Source organism: Capricornis sumatraensis, chromosome 3, assembly GCF_032405125.1.
Source record: "Capricornis sumatraensis isolate serow.1 chromosome 3, serow.2, whole genome shotgun sequence".
Taxonomy (NCBI): Eukaryota; Metazoa; Chordata; class Mammalia; order Artiodactyla; family Bovidae; genus Capricornis; species Capricornis sumatraensis.
In genome coordinates, this window is record NC_091071.1 from 73491960 (window position 1) to 73519072 (window position 27113).

At 37.9% G+C, this 27113-nt stretch overlaps 1 protein-coding gene across 1 annotated transcript in view; it reads right to left on the reverse strand.

Moving 5' to 3' along the window:
* Positions 1 to 27113, reverse strand: part of XIRP2 (xin actin binding repeat containing 2) — a 337707-nt gene that overhangs the window by 86253 nt on the left and 224341 nt on the right. Inside the window, exon 2 of the mRNA XM_068968681.1 lies at positions 18354 to 18507. Within this exon, the coding sequence (XP_068824782.1) occupies positions 18354 to 18507 (154 nt within the window). The remainder of the gene's footprint in view (positions 1 to 18353; positions 18508 to 27113) is intronic.

The window sequence follows — 27113 nt, forward strand, 5'->3', positions numbered from 1 at the left end:
AGTTATTAAAAAAATGTTTTTTCCTATTGACAGGTCATAAAACATGAACACAGTAGACTTTATTTGATACAAAGTTTTTTTCAAAACTTATTATCTAAATTTATGCCTTAGACGTGCAATCCATAGTCAACCACCTTGTCAAAAACTGGAAAATCATGTATTCACACAAACTACATTCCTTGAACATCTATATAGCACTGACTATGCAAATACAACTTATCTTGCATTGATGAACTTACAATTGTTTATTGATGCAAAGAACTTGGAAACATCTTAGATGATTTAAAATAATTCACTCTAATTATAAATATATCTTATAGAACTTTTATGGACTGCACTTTCCCTAGCTGGCAAACTATTTCTGTGCCTTTCTGTGCCATTTTGAGTGCTATGCAGAGTAATAGGTTATTTTCCTGTAATATTTTAGGCAATACCAACAACATGCCTAAGAGATACATATTATTAACTTTACTATTTTAAAGAATAGGAAACTAGAGCTTAGAGAAGTTAAGTAACTTTCTCAAGGTTGCACAATTTGTAAGTGACCCAAATAGGATTTAACCTGAACTTACCCATCACCAAATCAGCATGTTCAACTATGGACTCATATATGAGTTCATATATGAAAGAGCATATTCTCATATGGTCACAATTATAACTATGTTCAATGATTCTTGGTATTTAAAAATTAGTTTATTCATTCAACAAGTATTTTAAGCATATAGTCCACACTGGGCATATATTGCTATGTACTTGTGAATAACACAGACAAATAAATCATAACGCAATGTAGAATCATCATATAGATATTTGTAAAGGTTGTGTGTACAATTAGGAAGGGGCTGCATCTGAGGGAGCATCTGAAGAAAACATCCTGGGATCATTTTATCTGTTATTCTAATGCCAGTGGCTCAGAATACCAACTTCTCCTTATGCTGTCTAGGTATTTTCTATTTTATAGAATGTACTTCTCAAAGTGATTACACGGGGGAGGGGCGTCAATGTGGCAAACAATTCTCTATGGACCCATTTATTTACTTATTTTAAAAATAATCTCATTTATTTTTGGCTGTGCAAGTCTTTGTCGTTGCTTGGACTTTTCTCCAGTTGTGGCAAGCGGGGGCTGCTCTCTAGTTGTGGCGCAAGGGCTGCTCATTGCTGTGGTTTCTCTTGCTGCAGAGCATGGGCTCAGGGCGTGTGGGCTTAGGTAGTTGCTGCGCCGGGGCTCAGGAGCTGCCATTCCTGGAGCACAGGCTCTGGAGCACAGGCTCCATAGCAGTGGCCCATGGGTTTAGCTGCTTTGTGGCATGTGGGAACTTCCCAGCTCAGGGACTGAACCTGCATCTCTGGCATTGGCAAGCAGATTCTTTACAACTGAGCCACCAGGGAAGCCCCAGCCCATTTATTCTTAATGAAATAGCTATTCACCTTGTCTAGAGCTGAGATTTCTGTTATATTGCTTTTCTAGCTTTAATTAAATATGATTTGACTTGTCCTCTTGCTCTTCAGGCCCAGGTTGTATTGGGCATGAAGACACATCAAATTCATTGCTGTGAGGACATAAATGATTATGTATATATATGTATAAATAAAGACTAACAATATAAGCAATAATAACCAGCTGGTCTAAAAATAAGTAAGCTTAACCCGAATGAAATGAAAGTACATGGTCAAAACATTTCTCTCACAGAACTGTCAGCCTCTGGTGCTCGCTTTAGGACTAAGTTAATTTAAAAATACAACAGGAAAAGAGAGTTGATATCACCTCTATTAATACAATCGTTTGACAGCCTACTGACACATAAATAGAAAATAACTAGTCAGACTTAGTGAATTCTTCTCAAATCTAGAGAGAAATTCAATTTTAAAGATTATGTGTAAATGGTTCCTTTGTCCCCAGTAATTTCACAGCCACCTCATACACCCAATTTTCTTCCTTTACTCTCAATTTGTCATTATTTATTTTGTTATCACGTTATATACTTATTATCTACTTTATTCACCAGCAGAAAAGATCCATATGGGCAGGAACCACATTTTTGTTCATCATGGTATATCTGGGGCCTAGTATCCAGTAGTCATTTTATTAATGTGTTGCTTGAATAAATTAATAATGACTTCTATAGCCCTACTGGGCTTCCCTGGTAGCTCAGATGGTAAAGAATATGCCTGCAGTGTGGGAGACCTGGGTTGGGAAGATCCCCTGGAGAAGGGGATGGCTACCCACTTTAGTATTCTTGCCTGGAATATTCCATGGGCAGAGGAGCCTGGTGGGCTAGTCCCATGAGGGGTTGCATATATCCATCTTCTATAAATTCTGAGCTCCTTGAGAGCAAGATCATAGTCTTAATTCATATTTGTGTCTTCTGAGCCTAGTCTATAAGAGATGCTCAACCATAATTTTCTAAATAAATTAACTCAACCCAGATGTTGCAAAACTGTTCCACTCACACAAACAACTACAACATATTTCCTTGAATGACTATAATGGGGAGAGAGGTAGGATCCCAGGATCTGTTTGAGAATTTATTTCCCTGTTTGTCTCTGTCTAAAGAAAATTTTTGCTAATCTAAAATTTATGGTACTTTTTATTTGCGTTCTTGTGCTTTATATTGTTAGTTATTTTCACATTGATTGGCCTGTACCCAAAACTCAAACTTTGATCCCACTCCAGCCCAACTCCTGCCTCTCTCCAAATACAGGATCAATCTTAGTACTGATGAGCTGCTAGAACTCAGTGCTATTTCCCTTAGCAAACAAAAATCCAAGATAATATTGTTTACCAAACTAGATCAGAGTGCAGAGAAATCACTTGGGAAGTTTATTAAAATGCATGGATATTCAGTCTAATCAAAGAGGTAAGCTACATTTTACTATAAGCTGTAGGTTGCATTGAGAAATCTGTATTTTAATAATCATGCTGCTGCAGCTGCTGCTGCTAAATCGCTTCAGTTGTGTCCGACTCGGTGCGACTCCATAGACAGCAGCCCACTACGCTCCTCTGTCCTTGGGATTCTCCAGGCAAGAACACTGGAGTGGGTTGCCATTTCCTTCTTCAATGCATGAAAGTGAAAAGTGAAAGGGAAGTCGCTCAGTCGTGCCCGACTCTTAGCGACCCCATGGACTGCAGCCCACCAGGCTCCTCTGTCCATGAGATTTTCCCGGCAAGAGTACTGGAGTGGGGTGCCACTGCCTTCTCCCAATAATCATGCTAGCAGGGTGATTTGAGAAACTCAAATTTTAAGACCAGAGTTGAGAGAGGATGTTTATACATCCTTGCATTGTCAGTGCCTGTGTCTGACACATAATTGGTATTAACATCCTTCCTCAAAATGTAGATGCCTATGCTTCTTAGACAATCGGTTTTATTCATGATCTGTCTTCTTTTGTTAACCTTTTTTCTGCCCCAGAATCCATTTCCTATCACTTCTTATCCTATGTTATGGCCTAGTCTCAATAGAAATTTAGCCCATTGGTTTATATTTAATGAGAACCTTCTCTACGCCATTAACAATTTCCAATATCACTTAAGATAACTGAGTTGTTTACTAAGAGCAAGTTGAAATGCAAACAACATCCCATAGCCACTGGGACCCAATCCAGGTTGCTTGGTGATAAACGATGAACACTGAATTCACTCTTTAAACCTGTAAAAGAATCTAGACCTGGTACTTCACACAATGCTCTGTCATAGACTGAGTTGTGTCCTAAAAAAGATTTTATTTAAAGTTACAGGATTTTACATTAACCTCTTCTAAAATACTTTATTCACTAATATTTGTTAAACTTGCAAATCTCTAAAAAAACTTCCACTGAAGTAGAAATTGAAAAAACAGTAGTCTTTTACAAAATGTGGAATCAAATAACAAAAGGCCAGTTAACAGCCATATTTTAATATAATAGTTTTTCATTTATATTGCTATTATAAAACTTAAACCTAACTCTTTACAGCTTTTACAATTCTTTTTGCTGCTGCTGGGGGCGGGGGAGGTTGTCACACTTTGGGGGGTGGGCCTGCTGCCACGGCCCCTCAGCTTTTTACAACTCTTCAGCATATAGACGTGCCACTCAACAGTAATGAAAGCAAGCAGGACCCTATGGGGCCCTCCCAGATACAAAAGATTTCCATGTCACGGTTTCTTGTTTGTAGGAAAAGGTTTCAACCTTCTAGACATTCCCAGAGTTCTAAAGGGCAGATTCAAACAGTTATTAATTAGAAGACTGAGGGAATGCGGAAACAAAGGAAAGACTGGCGAGAAACAGGGCAGCGATACAGCAGGGTTCTGGCTCCTCCTCAAGGGATATAAGGGATATACATAACAATGCGATATGTATCCTTGGGATCAACAAGTGTCATTGTTGCTCAGTCTTCCTGCTGTGTTGACTCTGTGTGACCCCATGAACTGCAGTACACCAGGCCTCCCTGTCCTCATCTTCTGGAGTTCACCCAAGTTCATGTCCATTGCATCAGTGATGTCTTCCAACCATTTCATCCTCTGTCACCCTCCTCTCCCCCTGCCCTCAATCTTGCCCAGTCTGGGTCTTTTCCAATGAGCTGACTCTTTTCATGAGGTGGCCAAAGTATTGGAGCTTCAGCATCAGTCCTTCCAGTGAACGCTCAGGACTGATCTCCTTTAGGATGGACTGGTTTAATCTCCTTGCAGTCCAAGGAACTCTCAAGAGTTTTCTCCGGCACCACAGTTTGAAAGCATCAATTCTTTGGTGCTCTGCCTTCTTTATGGTCCAGCTCTCACAACTGTACATGACTACTGGAAAGACCATAGTCTTGATTACACAGAACTTTGTCCACAAAGTTGTGTCTTTGCTTTTTAACATGCTATATACGTTTGTCATAGCTTTCCTGCCAAGAAGTAATTGTCTTCTAATTTCATGAATGCAGTCAACATCCACAGTGATTTTAGAGCCCTTTTCGGAAATCTGTCACTGCTTTCACCTTTCCCACTTCTATTTGTCATGAAGTGATGGGACCAGATATCATGATCTCGGTTTTTTTAATATTTAGTTTAAAGCTGACCTTTTCACTCTCCTCCTTTATCCTCATCAAGAGGTTCTTTAGTTCCTCTTCTCTTTCTGCCCTTAGAATGGTATCGTCTGCATTTCTGAGGTTCTTGATATTTCTCCTGGCAATCTTGATTTCAGCTTATAACTCATCCAGCCCAGCATTTCTCATGATGTATACATAAGTTAAATAAACAGGGTGACAGTAAACAGCCTTGTTATTCTCCTTTCTCAGTCCTGAACCAGTCGGTTATTCCATACAAGGTTCTAACTGTTGCTTCTTGACCAGTATACAGGTTTCTGAGGAGACAGTTAAGATGGTCTGGTATTCCTGTCTCTTTAAGAGTTTTCCACAGCTTGGTATGATCTACACAGTCAAAGGCTTTAGCATAGTCAATGAAACAGAGGTAGATGTTTTTCTGGTTGATCTCTGGTTCGTCTGCCTTTTCTAAACCCAGCATGGACATCTGCAAATTCTTGGTTCACATGATGCTAAAGCCTAGCATGCAGGATTTTGAGCCTGACCTTACTAGCATGGGAGATGAGTGCAATTGTCTGGTGGTTTGAACATTCTTTAGTACTGTTCTTCTTGGGAATTGGGATGAGGATTGACCTTTTTCAGTCCTGTGGCCACTGCTGGGTTTTCCACATTTGCTGACCTATTGAGTGCAGCACTTTGATAGTGTCATCTTTCAGGGTTTTAAATAGCTCTGCTGGAATTCCATCACCTCCACTAGCTTTACTGACAGCAGTGCTTCCTAAGACCTAGTAGACTTCATACTCCAGAAGGTCTGGTTCTGGGTAAGTGACCACACCATTGTGGTTATCCAGGTTCTTAAGATCCTTTTTTGTACAGTTCTTCTATGTATTCTTTCCATCTCTTCTTGACCTCTTCTGTTTCTCTTAGGTCTTTACCATTTCTGTCCTTTGTTGTGCCCATCTTTGGTATTTCCAATGTTCCATCTTTGATATTTCCAATGTTCCATCTTTGGTATTTCCAGTTTTCTGAAAGAGATCTCTAGTCTTTCCCCTTCTGTTGTTTTCCTCTATTTTTTTTTTTCTTCACTGTTCTTTGAAGAAGGCCTTCTTGTCTTTCCTTGGTATTCTCTGTAATTCTGTATTTATTTGGGTGTATCTTTTCCTTTCTCCCTTGCCTTTCACTTCACTTCAGCTATTTGTAAAGCCTCCTCAGACAACCCCTTTGCCTTCTTGCTTCTCATTCCTTTGGGTGGTTTTGTTTGCTGCCTCCTATACAATATTATTGGAGAAGGCAATGGCACCCCAGTCCAGTGCTCTTGCCTGGGAAATCCCATGGACGGAGGAGCCTGGTAGGCTGCAGTCCATGGGGCCGCTAAGAGTCGGACACGAGTGAGTGACTTCACTTTCACTTTTCACTTTCATGCATTGGAGAAGGAAATGGCAACCCACTCCAGTGTTCTTGCCTGGAGAATCCCAGGGACAGAGGAGCTTGGTGGGCTTCAGTCCTTGGGGTCGCACAGAGTTGGACACGACTGACGTGACTTAGCATACAATATTATGGACATCTGTCCATAGTTCTTCAGGCACTCTGTTTACTAGACCTAATCTCTTGAATCTATTCATCACCTCCACTGTATATTCATAGGGGATTTTATTTAAGTCGTACCTGGCTGGACCAGTGGTTTTCCCCACTTTCTTTGGCTTAAGCCTGAATTTTGTTATGAGAAGTGTATGACACAATACTATAAAGATTTTAACAATATTTTAACAAAATTTTAAAAATTCAACAATATTATAAAGATTTTAGTATCTTAATCAAAAATTTTTCTCTAGTAAAATCAATTCTTCAATATATATCCTCCATCATTGATGATTGTACTTACTTCCAGTGTTTCTTTTAGAAAAATAGATAAAAGTTGGTACAAATTTTTAGATTGAAATTTTGAATTTGATTAACATTGTTAAACTGTCTCTCCAAGTGATCATACTTTTTTTTTTTTTTTCACCACCACAACATATGAGAGGGTCTAGTTCTTTATATAGCTTCTCTGGTGGCTCAGACAGTAAAGGATCTGCCTGCAAAGCAGGAGACCCAAGTTCATTTCCTGGGTCAGGAAGATCCCCTGGAGAAGGAAATGGCAACCCACTCCAGTATTCTTGCCTGGAGAATCCCATGAATAGAGGAGCTTGGCTACGGTCCATGGCCACAAAAAGCTGGACATGACTGAGTAGCTAACACACTTTCATTACCTAATACATCCTACAGATGAGGGGCTTCCCTTGTGGCTCAGCCGATAAAGAATCTGCCTACAGTGCAGGAGACCTGGGTTCGATCCCTGTTGGGGAAGATCCCTTGGACAAGAAAGCAGCAATCCACTCCAGTACTCTCGCCTGGAAAATTCCATGGAAAGAGGAGCAGGACAGGCTGCAGTGCGTGGAATTGCAAAGAGTTGGACACAACTGTGCAACTAACTTTCACTTTCACAAATGGAAGTTTGTCGCAGAAAGTTTTTACATTCTGATCGTCTGATGGAAAATATTATGCCTAATTCTTATGTCAATTTTATCAATAATTACTAGTGTTGTTCACATTTTTATATGATTATTATAAATTGTAGCTTTATTTTGGTTCCTACGCTTACTCCTTGGAAGGAAATTTATGACCAATCTAGATAGCATATTAAAACGCAGAAACATTACTTGGCCAACAAAGATCCATCTAGTCAAGGCTATAGTTTTTCCAGTAGTTAAGTATGGATGTGAGAGTTGGACTATAAAAAAAGCTGAGTGCCAAAGAATTGATACTTTTGAACTGTGGTGTTGGAGAAGGCCCTTGATAGTCCCTTGGATTGCAAGGAGATCCAACCAGTCCATCCTAAAGGAGATCAGTCCTGGGTGTTCATTGGAAGGACTGATGCTAAAGCTGAAACTCCAAAACTTTGGCCATCTGATGCAAAGAGCTGACTCATTTGGAAAGACCCTGATGCTGGGAAAGATTGAGGGCAGGAGGAGAAGGGGATGACAGAGGATGAGATGGTTGGATGGCATCATTGACTCAGTAGACTGAGTTTGGGTAAACTCTGGGAGTTGGTGATGGACAGGAAGGCCCGGTGTGCTGCAGTCCATGGGGTCACAAAGAGCTGACACGTCTGAGTGACTGAACTGAAATGGAAATTGATACTTCGCCCAGTTTTAAATTTGGTTGTTTCTTTGATAGATGCTTCCTATATATCCTGGATATTCATGTTTTGTTGGTTACATGTGCTATAATATTTGCTATTTTTCTATTCTCTTATTTAGTTAGTATATTGTTTTCAGAACCATAGATGAAATATGTCACCTGCCATATCAGTAACCAAAGGACATTGGGGCTATCAAGCTATCAGCCACTGAGGCCACCCTCGATGACAGTACACCCTAGGGGGTTTCAGGATGGAGAAAAACAGGACAGTGGCCCTACTTAGTTCAGAAGCATATCAAAGGAATAATTTCATTAAGCCCAGATTTAAAAAAAAAGAGGAGACTTCCCTAATGGTCCAGTGGTTAAGACTCTGCATTTCCAAAGCAAGGGTACAGGTTTGATTCTTGGTTGGGGAACTAAGATCCCATAGGCCCAGCAACATGACCCGCCCCCACCAAAAAAAAAACAAACCTAGACTCGCATCTTCTCATACAGAGAAAAGTGCTAAGTTCATTAACTTAGGATGTTTGCTCTTACTTTAATTAGCAGTAATCTTTTCATGTTCAGCTCTTTTTGTTTGTTTGTTTGTTTTGCAAAAATTCCAATGTCCTGGCTCTTCCCTTACCTCTTTAGAACAGACTCTCAGAGATATCTAAGAGGCTATATTCTGGGCTTAGTATTGTGTATTCTGGATAAGTCTTCAATAATGCCCCGACTAAAACATAATGCTCACCTTTTAGGCTGTGCAATTTTTTCAGTCAACGGAAGCTTAAATATTTTTATGACATTGGGTCTCATACATTTTCTGTTTATTTTCCCCTCTCAAGTCATAAATATATACTTATATTAATATAATTTTATGCAGAGCTCCCTTTCTAAAACCTCTAATTCACATCTGATGTTTGTGTATGTATAGTTCTGTTTTGTTATACATGTTGACTCTTACATAGTGTTGTTTCTTGCCTATAGTGTGATTTTTGATTGTGAGCTCACATTCATTGGAACTCTAACCCTGGACTTTATTGAGGCCTTAGTCAACTAAGTACATTCTGCCAGAGAGGATTTATATTTTGTCCTACCAGCTGTTTACTAACCTGGATCCATTAAAAATTGATATTAAAGTTCCTTAATAGTTACCTATCCATAATATAACTAAAAGTAATGGGCTTCATGCTCTGACATCATCTTCCCACGGAGCACTTCATCATCACTAGGGATAGAGATTGAAGATACTTAAGCCATGAGTCAAAAGTATTGTTACATGATGATATAAAATAGGTTTGGAGGTGGTGTATAAAATTCTTCCCTGATGTTTTTGAAAGGCAATGGTCTTAACAAGTCACTAGAGAATGATTACGCATCCCCTAATAAATCTGGAACTACCTAGAATGTTACACACTGAAATATTAGACCTAGTAAACTATTAAACAGGATGCTTCCTATTGTGTTTGGCAAGAACTGATTATTTTTTTTAAACAGATGATCTTCAAAAAATTGAACAACTGGTCTTTTATATTAGGCAATACAAAGTTATGTGTTGTTCTTCAAGAATTCCTGAGACCCTCTGGCTGGGACTTTGTGTACTCTTCTAATTGAGGCCCCATATAGTATTTCATCACTTTGGAAGTTGTAAATAAAGAATCATAACTATGACATGCAACATTTATTCATAGAACATTATTTTAGCTCAATCCTCATATTTATAGATGTGCAAAAAAAGCCAAATATAGAAACATGTAACTCTTTGTAAATATAACTTCATATTCATGTGCTATTATTACTTGTTTTCATATTCCTATTGATAAGTTATTATTCTTCTAATTCACCATGGACACTAAGTATTTTAAGGAGCATGCAAAGCTGTATTAAGCAGAAATAATAAGATATTATCTTAAAAACAAAATGCTTCTAATTAATTTTGATTTCAAATAAGTGAGATATTTCTTATATTAGATTGTGTGGAAAAAATACACATTTGTAATAAAAATATTTGGCTCAAAATCTGAAAATACAAATACATAAAAAACATATACTTTGAAAACTGAATTTTTAAAGAACTGCTAATTAGCTAATGTACTTGGCAGCATTTTTCCCCACTCCTCATATCTAGGATGTCTAGAGTTTAGGATTGTCCTTAGAATGTTTGTTTTTTATTGTGGTAAAAAAATAGGTAAATACTCCACTCCTTCACTTTTACAAATTTTGGTAAAACATGTCAATCAACATTTTAATCAACCCTGAATGCATAAAAATTGCCTTCCTTTTTCATTCAAACCAGCTTTCTTAACCTGGTAACTGAGTCATATTAACCTCAACCTAAATTGTTTCATTTTGGAATTGAGATCCTACTCAGGCACCACCTCACTGGGTATAAAGACATTCATTGACATGAACTGCTAAGTATAAAATATATGGAAGCTTTCCTATTCCCCCCAAATTCCTTACTTTCAATTGATCCACCTGAATTTTCCCCCGTTCTCATATTCCTCCCTTTCAAACATCTTTGAAAAACAATATTCTTTACAAATCCCAATCATATTTCACAGTCAGCACCATTCCCCTCCACAAAAAGACTTCAAAAAGAAAAAAAAAAAGAAAATCAGCACTTCTACAAAGCATCTGGGTCCAGGGACAAATGACTTTCTGTATGTCCTTCTACTCTACAACTATTCATCCTTTAAAGACAATTTTTTTGTGGACGTGCTTCCTTTCTTATAAGTGGCTCAGGGACAGAATATGTCTTCATATACCCTACTCCCCGATACCAAATATAGAAGCAGGCTCACAGTACATGTTCAGTAAACATTTGCTGAATTTATGGATGTTGCTATTGCTCTCCCTCTGTGTTTGTCTTTGATGCCAGTTATTTAGTAACTGGATTCTAGATATTTCTCAAAAACTGTTTTAAAACTGCTTTTCCCCGATGCCTTTTCCTGCCTTTCCCCCTCTATTCCTACTTCTGTTTCTGTCACTTTCTCTCTCTCCTCCTTTCTTCGTTCTCTTTTTCTTTTCCCTCAAAAAGCACTGCCTCAAAGTAATGTGTTTTCTTAGTCATGCATTAATCCTTTGTGACTAGCTTTGTGCTTAAACCCAGCTATGATTGCATCTTCAACACCTGTCATGAAACTTGTCCAGTGTGGACCCACCACATTCGTGAACCTCTAATGTTGCCTTTATTTTGAAACACTGACAGCTATATGAGCTGTGCCAACCTGGAGAGAACATGAACTCAGGTTAAGATGCGGGGTTCTTGTGTTTCACCTTTGTACTGACATTCTAATTTCAAGCCTATTAGGTAACACAATTCTCATGTCCCTTTCCCTAGAATAACCACTTCTTGGTTCAGGTCCCACGTGTGAGCTCCAAGTCTTTAGCCGGTCCTGTGATTCTGCCTGAATCATTTGCGTCATATCTTAGCCTGTCTTCTGGAGACCAAAAGTGAGCAATAGATACGCCAAACGTATGACATGTGTACCGAGGAGCAAAGGGCAGAATAGTCACACACTTTGCATGGTGACACTGGTAAGGTATAAGGGTTCTGTGTGTGCTTAGTTGCTCAGTAATGTCTGACTCCATGGTCCCATGGACTGTAGCCTGCCAGGCTCCTCTGTCCATGGAATTTTCCAGGCAAGAATACTAGGGTAGGTTGCCTTTCCCTTCTCCACGGATCTTCCTGACCCAGGGATCAAACCCATGTCTTTTGCATCTCTTGCATTGGCAGGCGGATTCTTTACCACTAGCTCCACCTGTGAAACCCCATAAGGATTTTACTGCCACGTTACCTTTGCTTCAAGTAACTGCGTAAATACCAACACTATAGTCAACTCAGATCATGGGGCCTGTCATCTCTCAAGGAGGATTCTGCTTCAAACCTTCCTGAATATATCTGTTTTAAACACATTAAAAACTATAACTTTGTATACTCCTAGGGATGAAGAAAGAGAAAAAATCTTTTATTTGAGTGTTTGCTTAAATGTCATCTTTTTGTTGTGGCTCATCCTGACTATCCTAATTAAAACTGCAAACCTTCACAGGTCCCTATCCAATTTATCCTAATCTATATCTTCTATAGGACTCATTGCCTTCTGATATATAATTTACTTAACTATTTTTATTGTGCATTGTAGGTTTCTCCCTGTTAGAATACAAGCTGCACAAAGAGAGATTCTTGTTTTTCTTTTCCCTCGTCTTAGTCTATTTTATTCCTGGATGTTCCCAAGCATGTAGACTAGTACCTGTCTCAAATAAACAATCAAAAACATTTGATGAATGAGTGAATGAACAAATGAAAACAGTGCATCAAAAATATTCTCTAGGAATAGATATACATTTCTGATTCTATAATCAGAATATTTAAAAAATAATATTTAGTTCTTCCAATACACAAGATGAATGAATGGTTCTCAAGTGGGATATTTATATTTGTTGTTCTCTTTCTTTGATGGCATCATGTTTTAAAATTAAGTATGACCATGTCCCAGCTCAAAATGATTTCCTGGGATTTTGATTATTAACCAATGGAAATTTTCCAGCATTCCAAGGTGCTGATTTATAGCTAGCATGTGAAAGACCTCATGAATAGATCCTTCACTACAGTTTCCTCAGAATAGCAAACCCCCAGCTGCCCCTTCCAAGAGAGTCCATGATTTAACTCTGGACTTTGTTTTGACTCACTGACTATAAAAGGGACTAAAAGGAACGTATGGGAGTCATTGAAAAACTGCAGGTGAAACCCACTTTAAGAAAGAAAAAGAGCAACCTCAAACTGAGTAAAGAGATCAAACATAGCAAATCCTTTTGATATGACAAAAGGAATCTTCACTTTGTAAAGGACGTCGCTGTGAGATTATTTTAAGTGGTGATTCACTGACAATATTTTTACTGATGACATGTCTCCTGTATGAATTAAAATAACATGGCTATTTTATAGGAGATTACCTGGGGGCATGAAAAAAGGTACAAGCAGGTAAGGAAGCAGGTCTGGGAGTAGAAGCTGGGGTTGAGAGTCTTGGGTTCACCATGGTGTGCCCAGAGGCTGGGTCTAAAAGCCTGTATTTTGAGTTTCATTAGAGAGAGCACATCAGTCAGAGCAGAACAAATGGTGCTGACGGCTGTCGCTGGAACTGCTCTGTGTCTAATTTATTTATGAGCTTCCAAATGAAGCCCCCTTTTTTTTAAATTAAAGGAATGGTTCTGTTAATTTTAAGGCATCCTGTTACTGTATTTCATTTAACTTTTTTGACCTTAGGTATTTAGAGAATGGTTTGCTTCCTGACCTGAGTGGATTCATATTCCTTTTTTTTTTTTTTTAATTTTTATTTTTTAATTTAAAAATCTTTAATTCTTACATGTATTCCCAAACATGAACCCCCCTCCCACCTCCCTCCCCATAACATCTCTGTGGGTCATATTCCTAAGACAGTTAAGCTCTAGAAAAGATATTGTAGGAAAATCGCATACCCTCACAGTAGAAATGTCTGTTCCTATAATAGTACCATTGTTTTATAGTGCGTTGAGAAGGGGACACAGGTGAAACTATGTTTCTCTTAATTTTGTCGCTAGGAAATACTGCACAGAAGAGATTACTAAACCTTGTAGACAATCTTTTTATTATGTGGATTATTGTTACTTACTTGTTTATTTTGCTGAGATAGACTTTCTTTATACTTACCCACCTATATTTTTAGAAGGATAAATTTGCAGAGAAAGGGTAAGTTAAAATTAACTATCATCTGGATCCCTTCCTATGAGAAAGGTGGATGATGAGTTTCTTGAGGAAATGACATCTACTAAAACTATAATGTCCAAAATGGTAACTATTTGCATTCAAATTAATTAAAATTCAGTAAAATTCACAAATTGCTCCATCTCAGCAGGTACTTTTGAAGTACTTAATTGTCATTAGTGGTTATTTGCTACTGGTGTTACCACACTGAAGTGTACACATGTGGAACACTTTTATAAGAGACATGTGTACTCGAATGTTCATTGCAGCACTGTTTACAATAGTTAGGACATGGAAGCAACCTAGATGTCCATCGGCAGATAAGTGGATAAGAAAGTTGTGTTTCATATACACAATGGAATATTACTCAGCTGTAACAAAGAACACATTTGAATCAGTTCTAACGAAGTGGATGAAACTACAGCCTATTATACACAGTGAAGTAAGTGAGAAAGAAAAACACCAATACAGTATATTAATGCATATATACAGAATTTAGAAAGATGTCAGCAATGACCCTATCTGTAAAACAGCAAAAGAGACGTAGATGTATAGAACAGAGTTTTGGACTCTGTGGGAGAAGGCGAGGGTGTGATGATTTGAGAGAATAGCATTGGAACATGTATACCACCATATGTGAAGTAGATCACCAGTCCAAGTTTGATGCATGAAACAAGCACTCAAAGCCGGTGTGCTGGGACAACCCAGAGGGATGGGGTGGGGAGTGAGGGGGCATGGGGTTCAGGATGGGGGGTGACGTATGTATGCCTGTTGCTGCTTCATGTCAACAGATGGCAAAAACCACCACAATATTGTAAAGTAATTAGCCTACAACTAAAATAAATTAATTAAAAACATCAAAACATCTAATTTTAAAGAACAAATGAGACATGTGAATAATAATCTCACACAAGTATAAGCAGTGCACATATATCAATATTGTGGAAACATTAATAACTGAAAGGATCCCACCACTTATAGAGTAGTGGAAGATTTGAACAAACAGAACCCAGAACTCTATCAGGGAAGATGAATGGCCATTATGAGAATAAAAATAAATTTAGCTTTAATTCAGCATAATAAAACAAGAAATATACCAGGTACTATCTTAAGGTTTATCACAAAAGCCTTGAAAGAGTAACTTTGAATGTATATTTTATCTGTTAGCATTTTACATGTTGATAATTTAAAAAATCAATATTAAAATAATGGTTTACAGAATAAAAGCGAAAAGTAGGCAACTGTCATATTAAAAAAATCCTAATTAACTTAAAATTTATGAACATTAATTACCCAATCACCTGTGATATTTGAAGCATCTCTTGGTCCAGAAGTTTTCAGCAGAAAAAGTAGATATTGTATACTATGTACATGTGGATCAAACTGAAGTAGATCAAACCATGTAAATCAGTATCTAAGACCCTCATTATTTACTTTCCAACTTAGTGGTTTTTAAATTTCCGAAGAAAATTCCATAAATCAGATTTTTAATAGCACTACAACATTTCGGTCAAAAACCATTTATATGAATTTGTCTTTTCTCACACCTATCATATCATCCAAATTTGTCAAATTATGGATTCGTCATGCTTGACATTTAATTTCAAATGAGCCAAGTCTTCCTAGAAGCATTGGAACAACTAACTACTAGAGTACATTCTGCAGAAAATGTGAACATAATGCACTCACATGTACACACAGCACTATGTGTTATTCGACTCTCGTACACCAGTGAGGAAATCTTACAAACCTAAGAAGAGGTAGTGAGGGCAATTAAACACAAGCCGGGATGGATCATCAGACATGGAAAGGAGTCTGGGGAAACCCCAGTGCCCTTCTGTGCTGCTCCCTATGAACTGAAGTTTGGATAAGGGACAGGGGTAATCCATTCGGCATCTCCATTCCTGAGTTCCAAGATGGGACTATCAATTTACATCGATTTTACTAAATTCAAACAATGCAGGCCATTAGGTAACTACATGTTAATAATCTATTGTTAGTTTATTTTTAAAACGTTACTGTCTATAAAAGAGCTATAAGTAAATGCTACCTTCAAGTATGAAATGCTTGAGGCTACTTAAGAGGTTTAACTAATACGTGAGGCCGTTACAGTCACTCATATAATTGTATAAACTCTGATATCTTTCAGTTATTACAATTATTCAGACACTTGTGTTTACCTTTTGGAATAAATTCTATCTCTGTGCAGCAGAACAACAATATGAATATACTCTTTGATTGTGTTGGCTTTGTCAAGATTATAAGTTAACTCTAAGTATTAAAAGGGCTTATGATTATTCCATCAGAGAGAAAAATTGGGGGTACCATGGAAGAATTAAAAGGATCCTATAATGAAAGAAGCTTCTCTTAGAAAGTAGTGGTGCAGAGGGATCGGGTCTTGTGCAAGGTACACATAAAATAAAAATTCAGTTAGTTGCTATGTTCATCGGTAGTGCAATTTCTCCACTCTGGCTTTGTTGTTGTTTTAGTTTAGTTGTTTGAGATGTTCAATATACCTAGAAATTTAAATCTGTGGTCACTCTAAAATTTACGTCATACCTTGATAATAAAAATACCCTTCAGACTACCTTTTCTAAGCTTGTAAAGTTAAGAGGCTTTTGAAAAGCTTTGCACGGAAATGAAAGAAAACAGAAGAGAGAAGTAAGGTGAGATGAGAGGAGCTGTTTATCTCATGTAACTTTGATTAGTTTGCCAGCCTCTCTGTGCTAAGATCTCCACAGGCCAGCATCATCAGACATAAATCATTCACTAAAGCTTCCCCTTTTTTTTTGGCCTCTGCTACTCTAATTCTTAGCATTCAGCCAAGTGCACACAAAGTTTAATCACAAGGCCAGAAATATATGGAGTAAATTCTTCAAGACTAATACTAATCATATTAGAATATCTACTGGGGATACCAAAATGAATTGAAAATGAAAAATAGAGATTGAGATCCCAGTTTGAAGGTATTTTGAAATCCATGCCTGGCCCTCATTAGAAAACTAGCCCTTACCCCCACCAAAAAAAGAAAGAAAGCTCTCTTTTATTCTTCCCACATCATCTCCCAATCCAAATTACATACTTAAATCAATTGGAAACAGAATGGGCTAAATCATATGTAAATTATTCTGAGGTTCAGTTTGTACTGTCATAGATTATAGCTTATCAAACTTTAATGTGCACACGAATCATTTGAGGATCTTGTTAACATACAGATTCTAATTCAGTAAGACTGATGAGGAGCCCAAGGTTCTGCATTTGTAATATGCCTCCAAGGGATGCTCCTGGTCTGATTCACAGAAGACACTTTGAACAGCAAAGTTTTAAAGTAGAGCATCATTTGCTTTCCCAAATTGTGACTTGTCTGCCATATTCCAAAGACTATTTCACATTACTTTCGACTGGCATCTTGATGTTTGGCTGTATATAAATATATATATCAAAAGTATCCTAAAAGTTGTACTAATTGTGATTATTAACAAACATCACAAATACTATAATATGCATTACTTGGCTAAAATAGAAAAACCCAGACTATGACTAATCAGAAATGATAAATTATATCCATATTTTACAATAAATTATTTATATTTTGCAGTTCTGTCATAGTTGAAATTATACTGATACTGTAATTTCTAACATATGAGCTATTAACTTTTTAATGACATTTGCAGAACATTGATCAAATTTATGAGGTTTTCCCTTAAATTATGACACGCTCATGTCACTTTTTATTCTGAATTCATTAAGCACATTTAGTTTAATTGTCTGAAAAAGAGATGCTGAAGGCTTTACACTTTTTTTTTGCCATTGACAATTACTTATATTTTATTCTTTTATTTCCCACAGACAGGGAGACAAATATGTTTTTCCCTTTAGAAAAGGAAAAGTCAAGTGACGGTAAAATGCGCAGCTCCAAAAGCCTAATACTGAAAACACGTATTGTACTGGCTTATAATCAATTAAAAGATATTTTATTTTTAAAAATCAAAGTAAATATGATATATGCTGCTGCTGCTGCTAAGTTGCTTCAGTCGTGTCCGACTCTGTGCAACCTCATAGACGGCAGCCCACCAGGCTCCCCCGTCCCTGGGAATCTCCAGGCACCAACACGAGTGGGTTGCCATTTCCTTCTCCAATGCATGAAAGTGAAAAGTGAAAGTGAAGTCATTCAGTCGTGTCCGACTCTTAGCGACCCCATGGACTGCAGCCCACCAGGCTCCTCCGTTCATGGGACTCTCCAGGTAAGAGTACTGGAGTGGGTTGCCATTGCTTTCTCCAGAATATGATATATAGAGAGAAGTATTTAAATATACCATTTCTCCCCTGAATTGTGTTTCTTGAGCTGTTCTTTCCCAATTTTTAAACAAAACTTTTAAAGATTTTACTTATTAACCATTCATGCTATACAATGTACAACCCTAAGAAATATAAAAAAATTATGCTAACCTTCAAAGATGTGACTGTGACTACTTTCAGATGAGATCTTGTCAAAAGGTGTTTCCTTGTCTTTCTTGCCTGAATCTTTCACAGAATCATCGGACTGGCTCCCAAGGTGACTCTTAAATGCTGGTGAACACAAATTTCTCTCAATTTCCACTTCCTGTTAGAAGACATTAAAGGGATATGTGTTAAAAGCTATCAGTGGGAAACAGATGTGGTTTTTAGGGGGTTTAAAAAGTGGGAGTGAGTGAGGGAGGAGGTTTCTATGAGTGATGCTTTCCAATATGCTTCGGGTAAAATGTTGATAACTTAGCCAAGCACTGTAAACACATATCTGACACTTAGTTTACTTCTCTGGAACTAGTTCCACTTTCCAAATTAGCTTTTCTTTCATGTGGCTTGTTTTGTTCTCATAAAAGAGAGAAAGTAGAAATAAGAGTCAAAATATAACCTAATACATGTTAATAGATGCAACTTCCTAAGGCCTGAGAAATGTCCTTAAGGGATTTAAAAAAATAGCTATATATATCAACGTCATATGCTTAAGACAGAAGGAAATGAGTTTTTCTTTAATATCATGCTCATCCTATAGTGATAATCTTAGTAATTATAGAATTCCCAAATTACTAACCTATTCAACTACCATACAGTAAGTACAGTTTGGCCATTCATAGAGATTATGAAATTACTTCTTTGAGACAGTAATTCAAAATTGGAGAGATAAAAATTTCCCAAATAAAAATGTGTAAATGATATTTCAAATACAGGGAGTCTACTGTTCCTTGTTTTATAGATTAACACAATCCAATCAAGCAAACCCCATCAATCAGACTAATTATTTTGAATAAAAAATTATAAAATGTAAATGAGCCAAGACAGCTTGAGAAGCAAAGGGTACTTTTTAAAATCAAGTAATATGTTGAAAAAACTTTAATAGCTACTCACATCTTTTATATTTTTGTACATGAAGTTGTATTTTCTAAACCATGACCATTCAGATAAAGAACTGATGAATTGCTCTTTACTTTTGTTACATTTTAAATACACTGGCATGAATAAGTCAAGTTTGAGAGACAGATAAAAACTCTAAAACATTTCTTAGAGTAGGTACATTTTCTGTGTCTATGATATGGTTAGACAGGCAAGGCTTTCAGAAAAATAACCTCTTAACTTCTTAGCATGTTTATGTTTTCTAATTTTCACACACACAGTATATATACATACATATATTACATTTATAACATTTATATATATACACTCCGTTCAGTTCAGTTAAGTCACTGTCATGTGCGACTCTTTGTGACCCCATGAATCACAGCACGCCAGGCCTCCCTGTCCATCACCAACTCCCGGAGTTCACTCAGACTCGCGTCCATCGAGTTGGTGATGCCATCCAGCCATCTCATCCTCGGTTGTCCCCTTCTCCTCCTGCCCCCAACCCCTCCCAGCATCAGAGTCTTTTCCAATGAGTCAACTCTTTGCATGAGGTGGCCAAAGGACTGGAGTTTCAGCTTTAGCATCATTCCTTCCAAAGAAATCCCAGGGCTGATCTCCTTTAGAACAGACTGGTTGCATCTCCTTGCAGTCCAAGGGACTCTCAAGAGTCTTCTCCAACACTACAGTTCAAAAGCATCAATTCTTTGGCACTCAGCCTTCTTCACAGTCCAACTCTCACATCCATACATGACCACTGGAAAAACCATAGCCTTGACTAGACAGACCTTAGTGGGCAATGTAATGTCTCTGCTTTTGAATTTACTATCTAGGTTGGTCATAACTTTTCTTCCAAGGAGTAAGCGTCTTTTAATTTCATGGCTGCAGTCACCATCTGCAGTGATTTTGGAGCCCCCAAAAATAAAGTCTGCCACTGTTTCCACTGTTTCCCCATCTATTTCACATGAAGTTCATATATATAATTAGAAAATAGTGGTATGTGATTGACCATCTCATCTTTCAGTACCCCTCCTTCCAATATATGATACATACTGTCTTCTTTACTGTGACTGTTTAACTGGAACTAAAAACATTTACAGGAGTCAAACAATGGTAAAGAAGTTTCTATTTTTAAAAAGGCATTGCCTTTAACATTTCTGTTTCCAACTATGAGCAAAAACCCAAATGCTCATAACAGTAGTTTGCTTTAAGTCATCAAGATACAATGTCAGATAAGCCATGGCGCTTGGCTTGATTGCCTTAGCTAGCGGAGAAGCACAGAACTCTCTCCTCAGTTCAATCTGGTGTCTTCTCCTACTGTCACAGGAAGTGACTGCTGTGAAATGGATGCAGCATGTTTGTTTGCTTGTTTCAGCAATTTAATCCAGCTCCTTGCATTGGCAAAAATAAACTAAGATAAGCAAAGGAAAAATAAAAATGCCTTAAAAGTCATGATTCTTGTTCAGAAAATTTTTGTTCTGATAATGGCCAGAATGCTGAAAATGGTCCACGAACCTGATGTGCGCGTGTGCTCAATCGTTCAGTCGTTTCCAGCTCTTTGTGACCCCATGGACTGCAGCCCATCAGGCTCCTCTGTCCATGGGATTCTCCAGGCAAGAATACTGGAGTGGGGTGCCATTTCCTTCTCCAGGAGATCTTCCCAACCCAGGCATTGAACCCCTGTCTCTTGTGTCTCCTGATAGGTGATGTGAAATTTATCATCTCTCTGTTTCATATGTAAACACAAAATGTGATTTGGTGAAATTGTTTAAGCAAATTTCAGCCAGTGATGACTCTGACATATATTACATTGGTATTTTCAACTCTGAATTCACAACTATCAAGAGTGCCTCATATACTGAGGCAGTAAATGGCCCCACAGACAATTCAAATACGGACAAGTAGACCCATTTCCAAGCCTTGATCATCAGATTCATATCAGTGTGTGGCAACTTCCTTAGCACCCTGTCAAATGGTAAGAAGGGGCCTGTACAGAAAAGGACTTTTTAGATAAGGTTGAATTGAGTTGTCTCTAATCAGTGATCTGCTGTAATCTCTTTAATCTGTTTTACGCACTACAAAAGATTTACTCTGAGTAAAAATCCACAGGCTTAAATAAATGCACAGAACACCAGTTTAGAGAGGGAAAATACCCACAGCTTTTGATTATGAGAAACTGAGATTCAAGCCTTCCCTTCACTACTTATTAGCTATGTGATCTTGTTCAGGTCACTTAATATATCTGGGACTAAGTTTTCTCATATATTATAGGAAAAGATTTAGTCACTGAACATCTAATATCCAACAATCAACTATTTGTAGTGTAATTTCATTTGAAAAAAATAAAATAAAATTTTAAAATGTGATTAATTTTTCCTAGCTTCCAGTCTAGTCAAGGAGACAAAGTATAATACACCACATAAATCAACATAAATATGCAACTATGTACAGGTGAGGAAGAAGAGATAGATACACTCAGTGTCTAAAATAGAAGAATTAGCCTAGTGAGGAAAATCACAAACAGTGTTCCCCTCTCCCCTTACCCTAGAAGAACTTGGCTGATATTTGAAGGATAAACATCCTACTTTGACAAAATCTACTCTAGCTTTTCACACTGTAGCCCTGATTCTGTCATGTGTGCATATGTACACACACACATACGCAAACACACACACATACACACATTGCTTAAAATTCTTCAGTAACTCAGCTAAGGTCATAACAGTTAGTGTGGCCTTCCATTGGTGTTACTGACATTTTGAACCAGGTAACTCTATATTGTGAGGAGCATATTCTGTACATTGTGGGATGCTTAGCAAGTTTTCTTCCATCTTACCCACGAGATGCCAGTAGCATGCCCCCCTGGCTGTGACCATCAAAGGTGTGTTCAGACATTGCCAAGTTTCCCATGGGGAGCAAAGACATCCCTGATTGAGAGCTGCTACTTCAGAATAGGCTGGACCAGAAGAAGATCAATATTTATATGAGAAGATAAATTATGAGAGCATGGTAGTGCTCCAGGCAAGTGATGACAAAGGGTGGTGATGGAAATAAAGAGCAGTGAACTAAGCTGAACGCTATTTAGGATTTAAAATTGACAATGCTAAATGATGGATTGTCTGAGGTTTGAGAGAGAGAGAATTTCATCTTTCTTCTTTCTGGTGTACATAACTAAATGAGTTGTGGTATAATTAAATAATGTGAAAGCACCAGAAGAAGACTGGTTTGGCAGAAAAAAATAGACCATGAGTTGGGTAGCAAGATATCGAAAAGGACTGCATTTGTAGCCCTGGAGCTTAGTGGAGAGGTCTTAATGAACAGTAATCTGTGAGTCATCTGTCTTATGGTGGCAATTGAAACAGTGGTTGTGCATGAACTTTCTTCAAGTGTGATGAGGAAAACATCCAGAATTGAGCCTTGAAAAATGCTGACATTTAATATTAGGGCAGAGAAGTAATAGCAGACAAGAAGAATGTTAGAAGAAAATTAGAAGGGAGGAATATCTTTAACAATATTACATTCTTATTGGGAGTAAAATTAGATAGAAACTTAAATACATACTTTGAGCGTAGCAACGTGGATGTACACTGTTGAGTAAAACTGTTTTGGTGAAAGTAAAAAGCTCGGAGGCAGATGAAATGGGTGAAGAACTGACTGAGAGATAGTGGGTGAAGATAATTTCTTATAAAATTTAGTGTTAAAGCGAAGGGAAGAAATAGAGCAGTACCTTGAGAGACGTGTTTTGTTTATTTCTGTGGTAAAGAGAGAGACGTGCATGTGTTGAAAAATCAGTTGAATGGACTAAGTGAGATGGAGAAGCTGGTTGGCTATGCTGCAGAGACAAGGAATATCAATGATGTAAAATTTCTGAGAGGGGGAAGAGAGTGGGACCCAAAACATGGGATCAAACATAACCCAAAGATAAGAGAACGTAAGCATTCTGGCTGTCACTGAGGGGAAGGAAGGTGAAATAAATACAGATAGAGATAATTTGTAGGCTTGGTAGCTTGAAGATAAGAACATCCCAATTTGAGATCATCTGTTTCCACTGTTAGAATGTGAGGTCTGATGCAAGCAGGAAGAGCTTGGAGAAGACAATGAAAGAAGTTTAATTTCATTGCTGTGGGATACAGAGAAGTGAGATGAGCAGACAGATGGCCGGGCCTAATGCAGCCCTGGGTGCCCATTTGAGGTTGATAATATCGAGTTTACAGGGATATTGTTAGATGCTGTTGAGTGACTTTGTCTGAAAATTCTCCATAGTTCTACTTTAGGCAATGAGAAAGTGGATAGTTGCTGACTTCAACCTGGTAGAGGTTATGTGAGGAAAAAATCAAAATAAAATGTGTACTGTAGGGTAGGCTAAGGTGTGGGAGGGGAAGGTTTAAGGGTGTTTAGGTTCCCATCAAGAGAAATAAGAAAGTGATTGAAAGGAAACCATGGGAGGTAAGATGAATTGAAAGGGACGAAAGTAAAGTTAGGGAGGATCAGAAGACAAAAAAAAGATTAACAGACTAGAATCCTGCTGAATTTAAAGAACACTTGTACTGTGAATATTTGGTGAAGCAAATTGGAAAGGAAGGTGAATGAGGTATTTGCTTCAGTGATTTAGGAAGTAAAACAGATACGGTTTCTAGGATCTAGATGTGACCATGAATATGGAAGCTAACGTAGAGTAGAGGAGAATATTGTTAAAAAGGGGGAAAAGGAACTCAGAGGCTATGCTTTCCCAGGTTAATGAGAGGGCTTGGAAGCTTGAGAATAACTGTAAGTTAAGTTTCAACATCCCTGGTAAACAAGGGAAACTTGACTGAAATTAATTAAAACAGTAATGAAAGGGGACAAGAGGGTTCATTATGAACCTCAGATGATCAGAATTTTAACAAGAGAGTGGGAAAGGAGTGGCCAGAAAGAGCAATGCCTCCAAGTACACAAGGAGGAGGATTCAGGGATGGCAGTTTTTCAGGGGAGAGTCATGCTTCTGTGAAGGCAAGAAAGTAGAGAAAGCACCTGTGGGGGAAGTTGAGGGTACAGAGGAGGTCGCCGATGATGGAGGGGCAGCTCCAGAAGTACTGGTGAAAGCTCTGGTTTAAATAATATCTAAATAAGTCAAATCTCTCAATAATGTTTACAACCTTTTCTAGCTTTAAAACACCTTGAAACCAGGAAAGCCATGGGAAGTAGGAGAAATTTAAGCTTAAAAGAGAATGAAATTTTTTTGTTATTCATATACATTTATGTATTTAACATACTGAATAATTTGTCTTAGAAGATGAAATATATGTGTTTTAAATATGAGAATGGAAAATGCCAACTTTTAATCAATCTAGCCGTCTAGTTCCCAAGAGACCATGGAGCTATATAAGATCACCTAAAACAGTCAGAACATCTTCCCAGACATTTCAAAGGAAAGTGGACTGCCTTATGACGTTATTAGTTTTTCCTCTCAGTATGGATACGTGAGTGGAAAGGTTGCTGAGGTGGGAGTGGGTGGAAGATGAGCATGGATGAATGAGAATGTTTAGACTTGCCTGCATTTAAAGTGCTGAGCTTGCTTAAGTACATTTCTAGACTCAGTGGTTTCTTGCCTTTAAAGAAATTTTAAAAAAGGGAAGTTTTATGCCTTCATAAAGAAAAGGTCAGAAAGAAATGGAAATCATCAAAATGCGAGAGATAGGAGAAGACACCTCCTCACGATGAATTTTGCTAATGTGAGAGAAAAAGAGAACTCTAATCATGGCTTGAAGACTTCATAAGTGAACAATCCTCTTGAAAGTTTATAATCCCCTTTTCCTGGCCCATTTTTCTGGAAGCTTTTACCTTCTCCCTCTGTGTATTAAAAATATAATTTTCCTCATAACTCAGTGCAGCCTTGTCTATGAATTTCCTCCAATCATCCCATTCCACAAGTATCTTTTGTTCATTCAAAATATATTTGAACATTTAATATGTCTCAAGCATTGTTCTAGGCACTGTGAATACAAAGATGATTAAGATGCAGCTTGGGTCCTCAAGATGCTTACAGTCTAGTGACAGATGAAATACATTAATTGACCCTTCTAACACAAATAGGAGTGTGTAATAATAATGAAATATTAAGGCATCCTGGACACACAGAGGGAGGATTCCTTTAAGACGTGGTGAGAGAGAGCTTCCTCAAAAAGTTTACGTCAGAGCTGCTTCATGGGCTCCATCCTGTAGGTAACAGGAATCCTTGAAAGTGAATGAAATAGGGGTGACAAGATTAGATTCATGCTTTCGATAAACGTATCTGTCAGTTCTATGAGAAATAGACAATGGAAGAAGATGATAGTATCTTATACAGTGAGTTTGTAAGGAAACTGTTTGGGAGACAGGACAAACCTACAATAGCATAGTGAAAAGGAAAGTAGAAAGAGAGCACATTACACCATATTTATGAATAAAATTAGTAACTGGTAGGCTGAAGGAGGTAGATGAGTAAACAAAGTCTAGCATAACTCAGAGACTCTAACATGGATTGTTCTCTGAAACTAATAAACCAGGATGAATTTCTTCTTTAAACCAATCAGTGCCCCGGAGAGCTGAGGCCAGTTTCAGGTTTCCTTCTGGACCCAGTACAGTGAGGTGTCCCGGGAGGAATCCTGGGAGATGAAACATACACCACACCTTCGCAATTTGGGCGCAATATTACTCCGGATACAAGTTACAGGGGCAATCCCACAAACATGCTCTTCTCTTTCTCCCAATACATATTTCACACGTGAAAGTGAAATTGAACTTTTTCATTAAAATAGGGGTAATAAAACAGTTATTTTGCTTTAAAAATGAAGTCTGGGTTTCAGTTTTGAAGGGTTGGTAGGTGCAGCCTCCTCTGTGAATTACGTTTTTGACATGCTGACTATTACTTTTACATGAGACGTCCAGATGAAGACATCCAGGGGGCAGCTAGATTTCTCAAAAGAGAAGTCTGTGCTAGAGTGAAAGATTTAGGACTCACTAGCAATAAGGTGATAGTTACTACAGTAAAAGTATATTAAATTTCCCAATCAGAGTATGTTGACTAAGTCCAGACAGCTGAGAAAGAACGTCACTGACATTTAGGAGACAGGCAAAGGAAGCTTATCTAGGGAAGGCAGGAGAGGAGAAACAGTCAGAAGCAGGGCTACTCTGCTACTCTGGTCCACATGGTACCTTGTGTGAATCAAAAAAAAAAAAAAGCCTCCTCTTCAAGACACTATTCCATCTGTCAGAAACTATATGTATTTTGTTAGATCAGAACATGTTACTGCCACCTGCTGGAAAATATCCCAATAGATGACACCTCTCTTGTTTTGGGTACCTCTTTCCCTAGATGTGTGACTTGAGCAAATTATAACCTGCACAACTCCATGTGGCTGCCAGAAGCACCTAGAGATGATTGAAAGCCATAATTGCCCAGGATGTGGGCATTTTCAATGCAGCAGAGAGTTTAGAGAAAATAAGCAATAAACATATTTCCTGGTTTAGGCAATGAGGAGCTGAACTAGGTAAAACCCATTCTGGTAGAAGAGAGTTGGTTTGTGAAGAATTGATAATGAGGGGAAAAAATGATATAAGCATCCTAATTCGTAAGGATTTGAGTAATAATAAAAATAATAGCGATGAAATGAATAGCTAGTAAGCCTTGAACATGCTACATTTTAAGCATTTCATGTGTATTACTCTTGCAAGCCTAATCTCAATTTATGAGAAGGTAAATTTACCCCCATTTAGAGATTATGAAACTGTGGTTCATAGGAAGGAGGACAGGGAACAGTTAAAGAAGGTGAGGGTGATACGTAGATGTGGGGCGAGTTGTGTGGCAAAGAGATC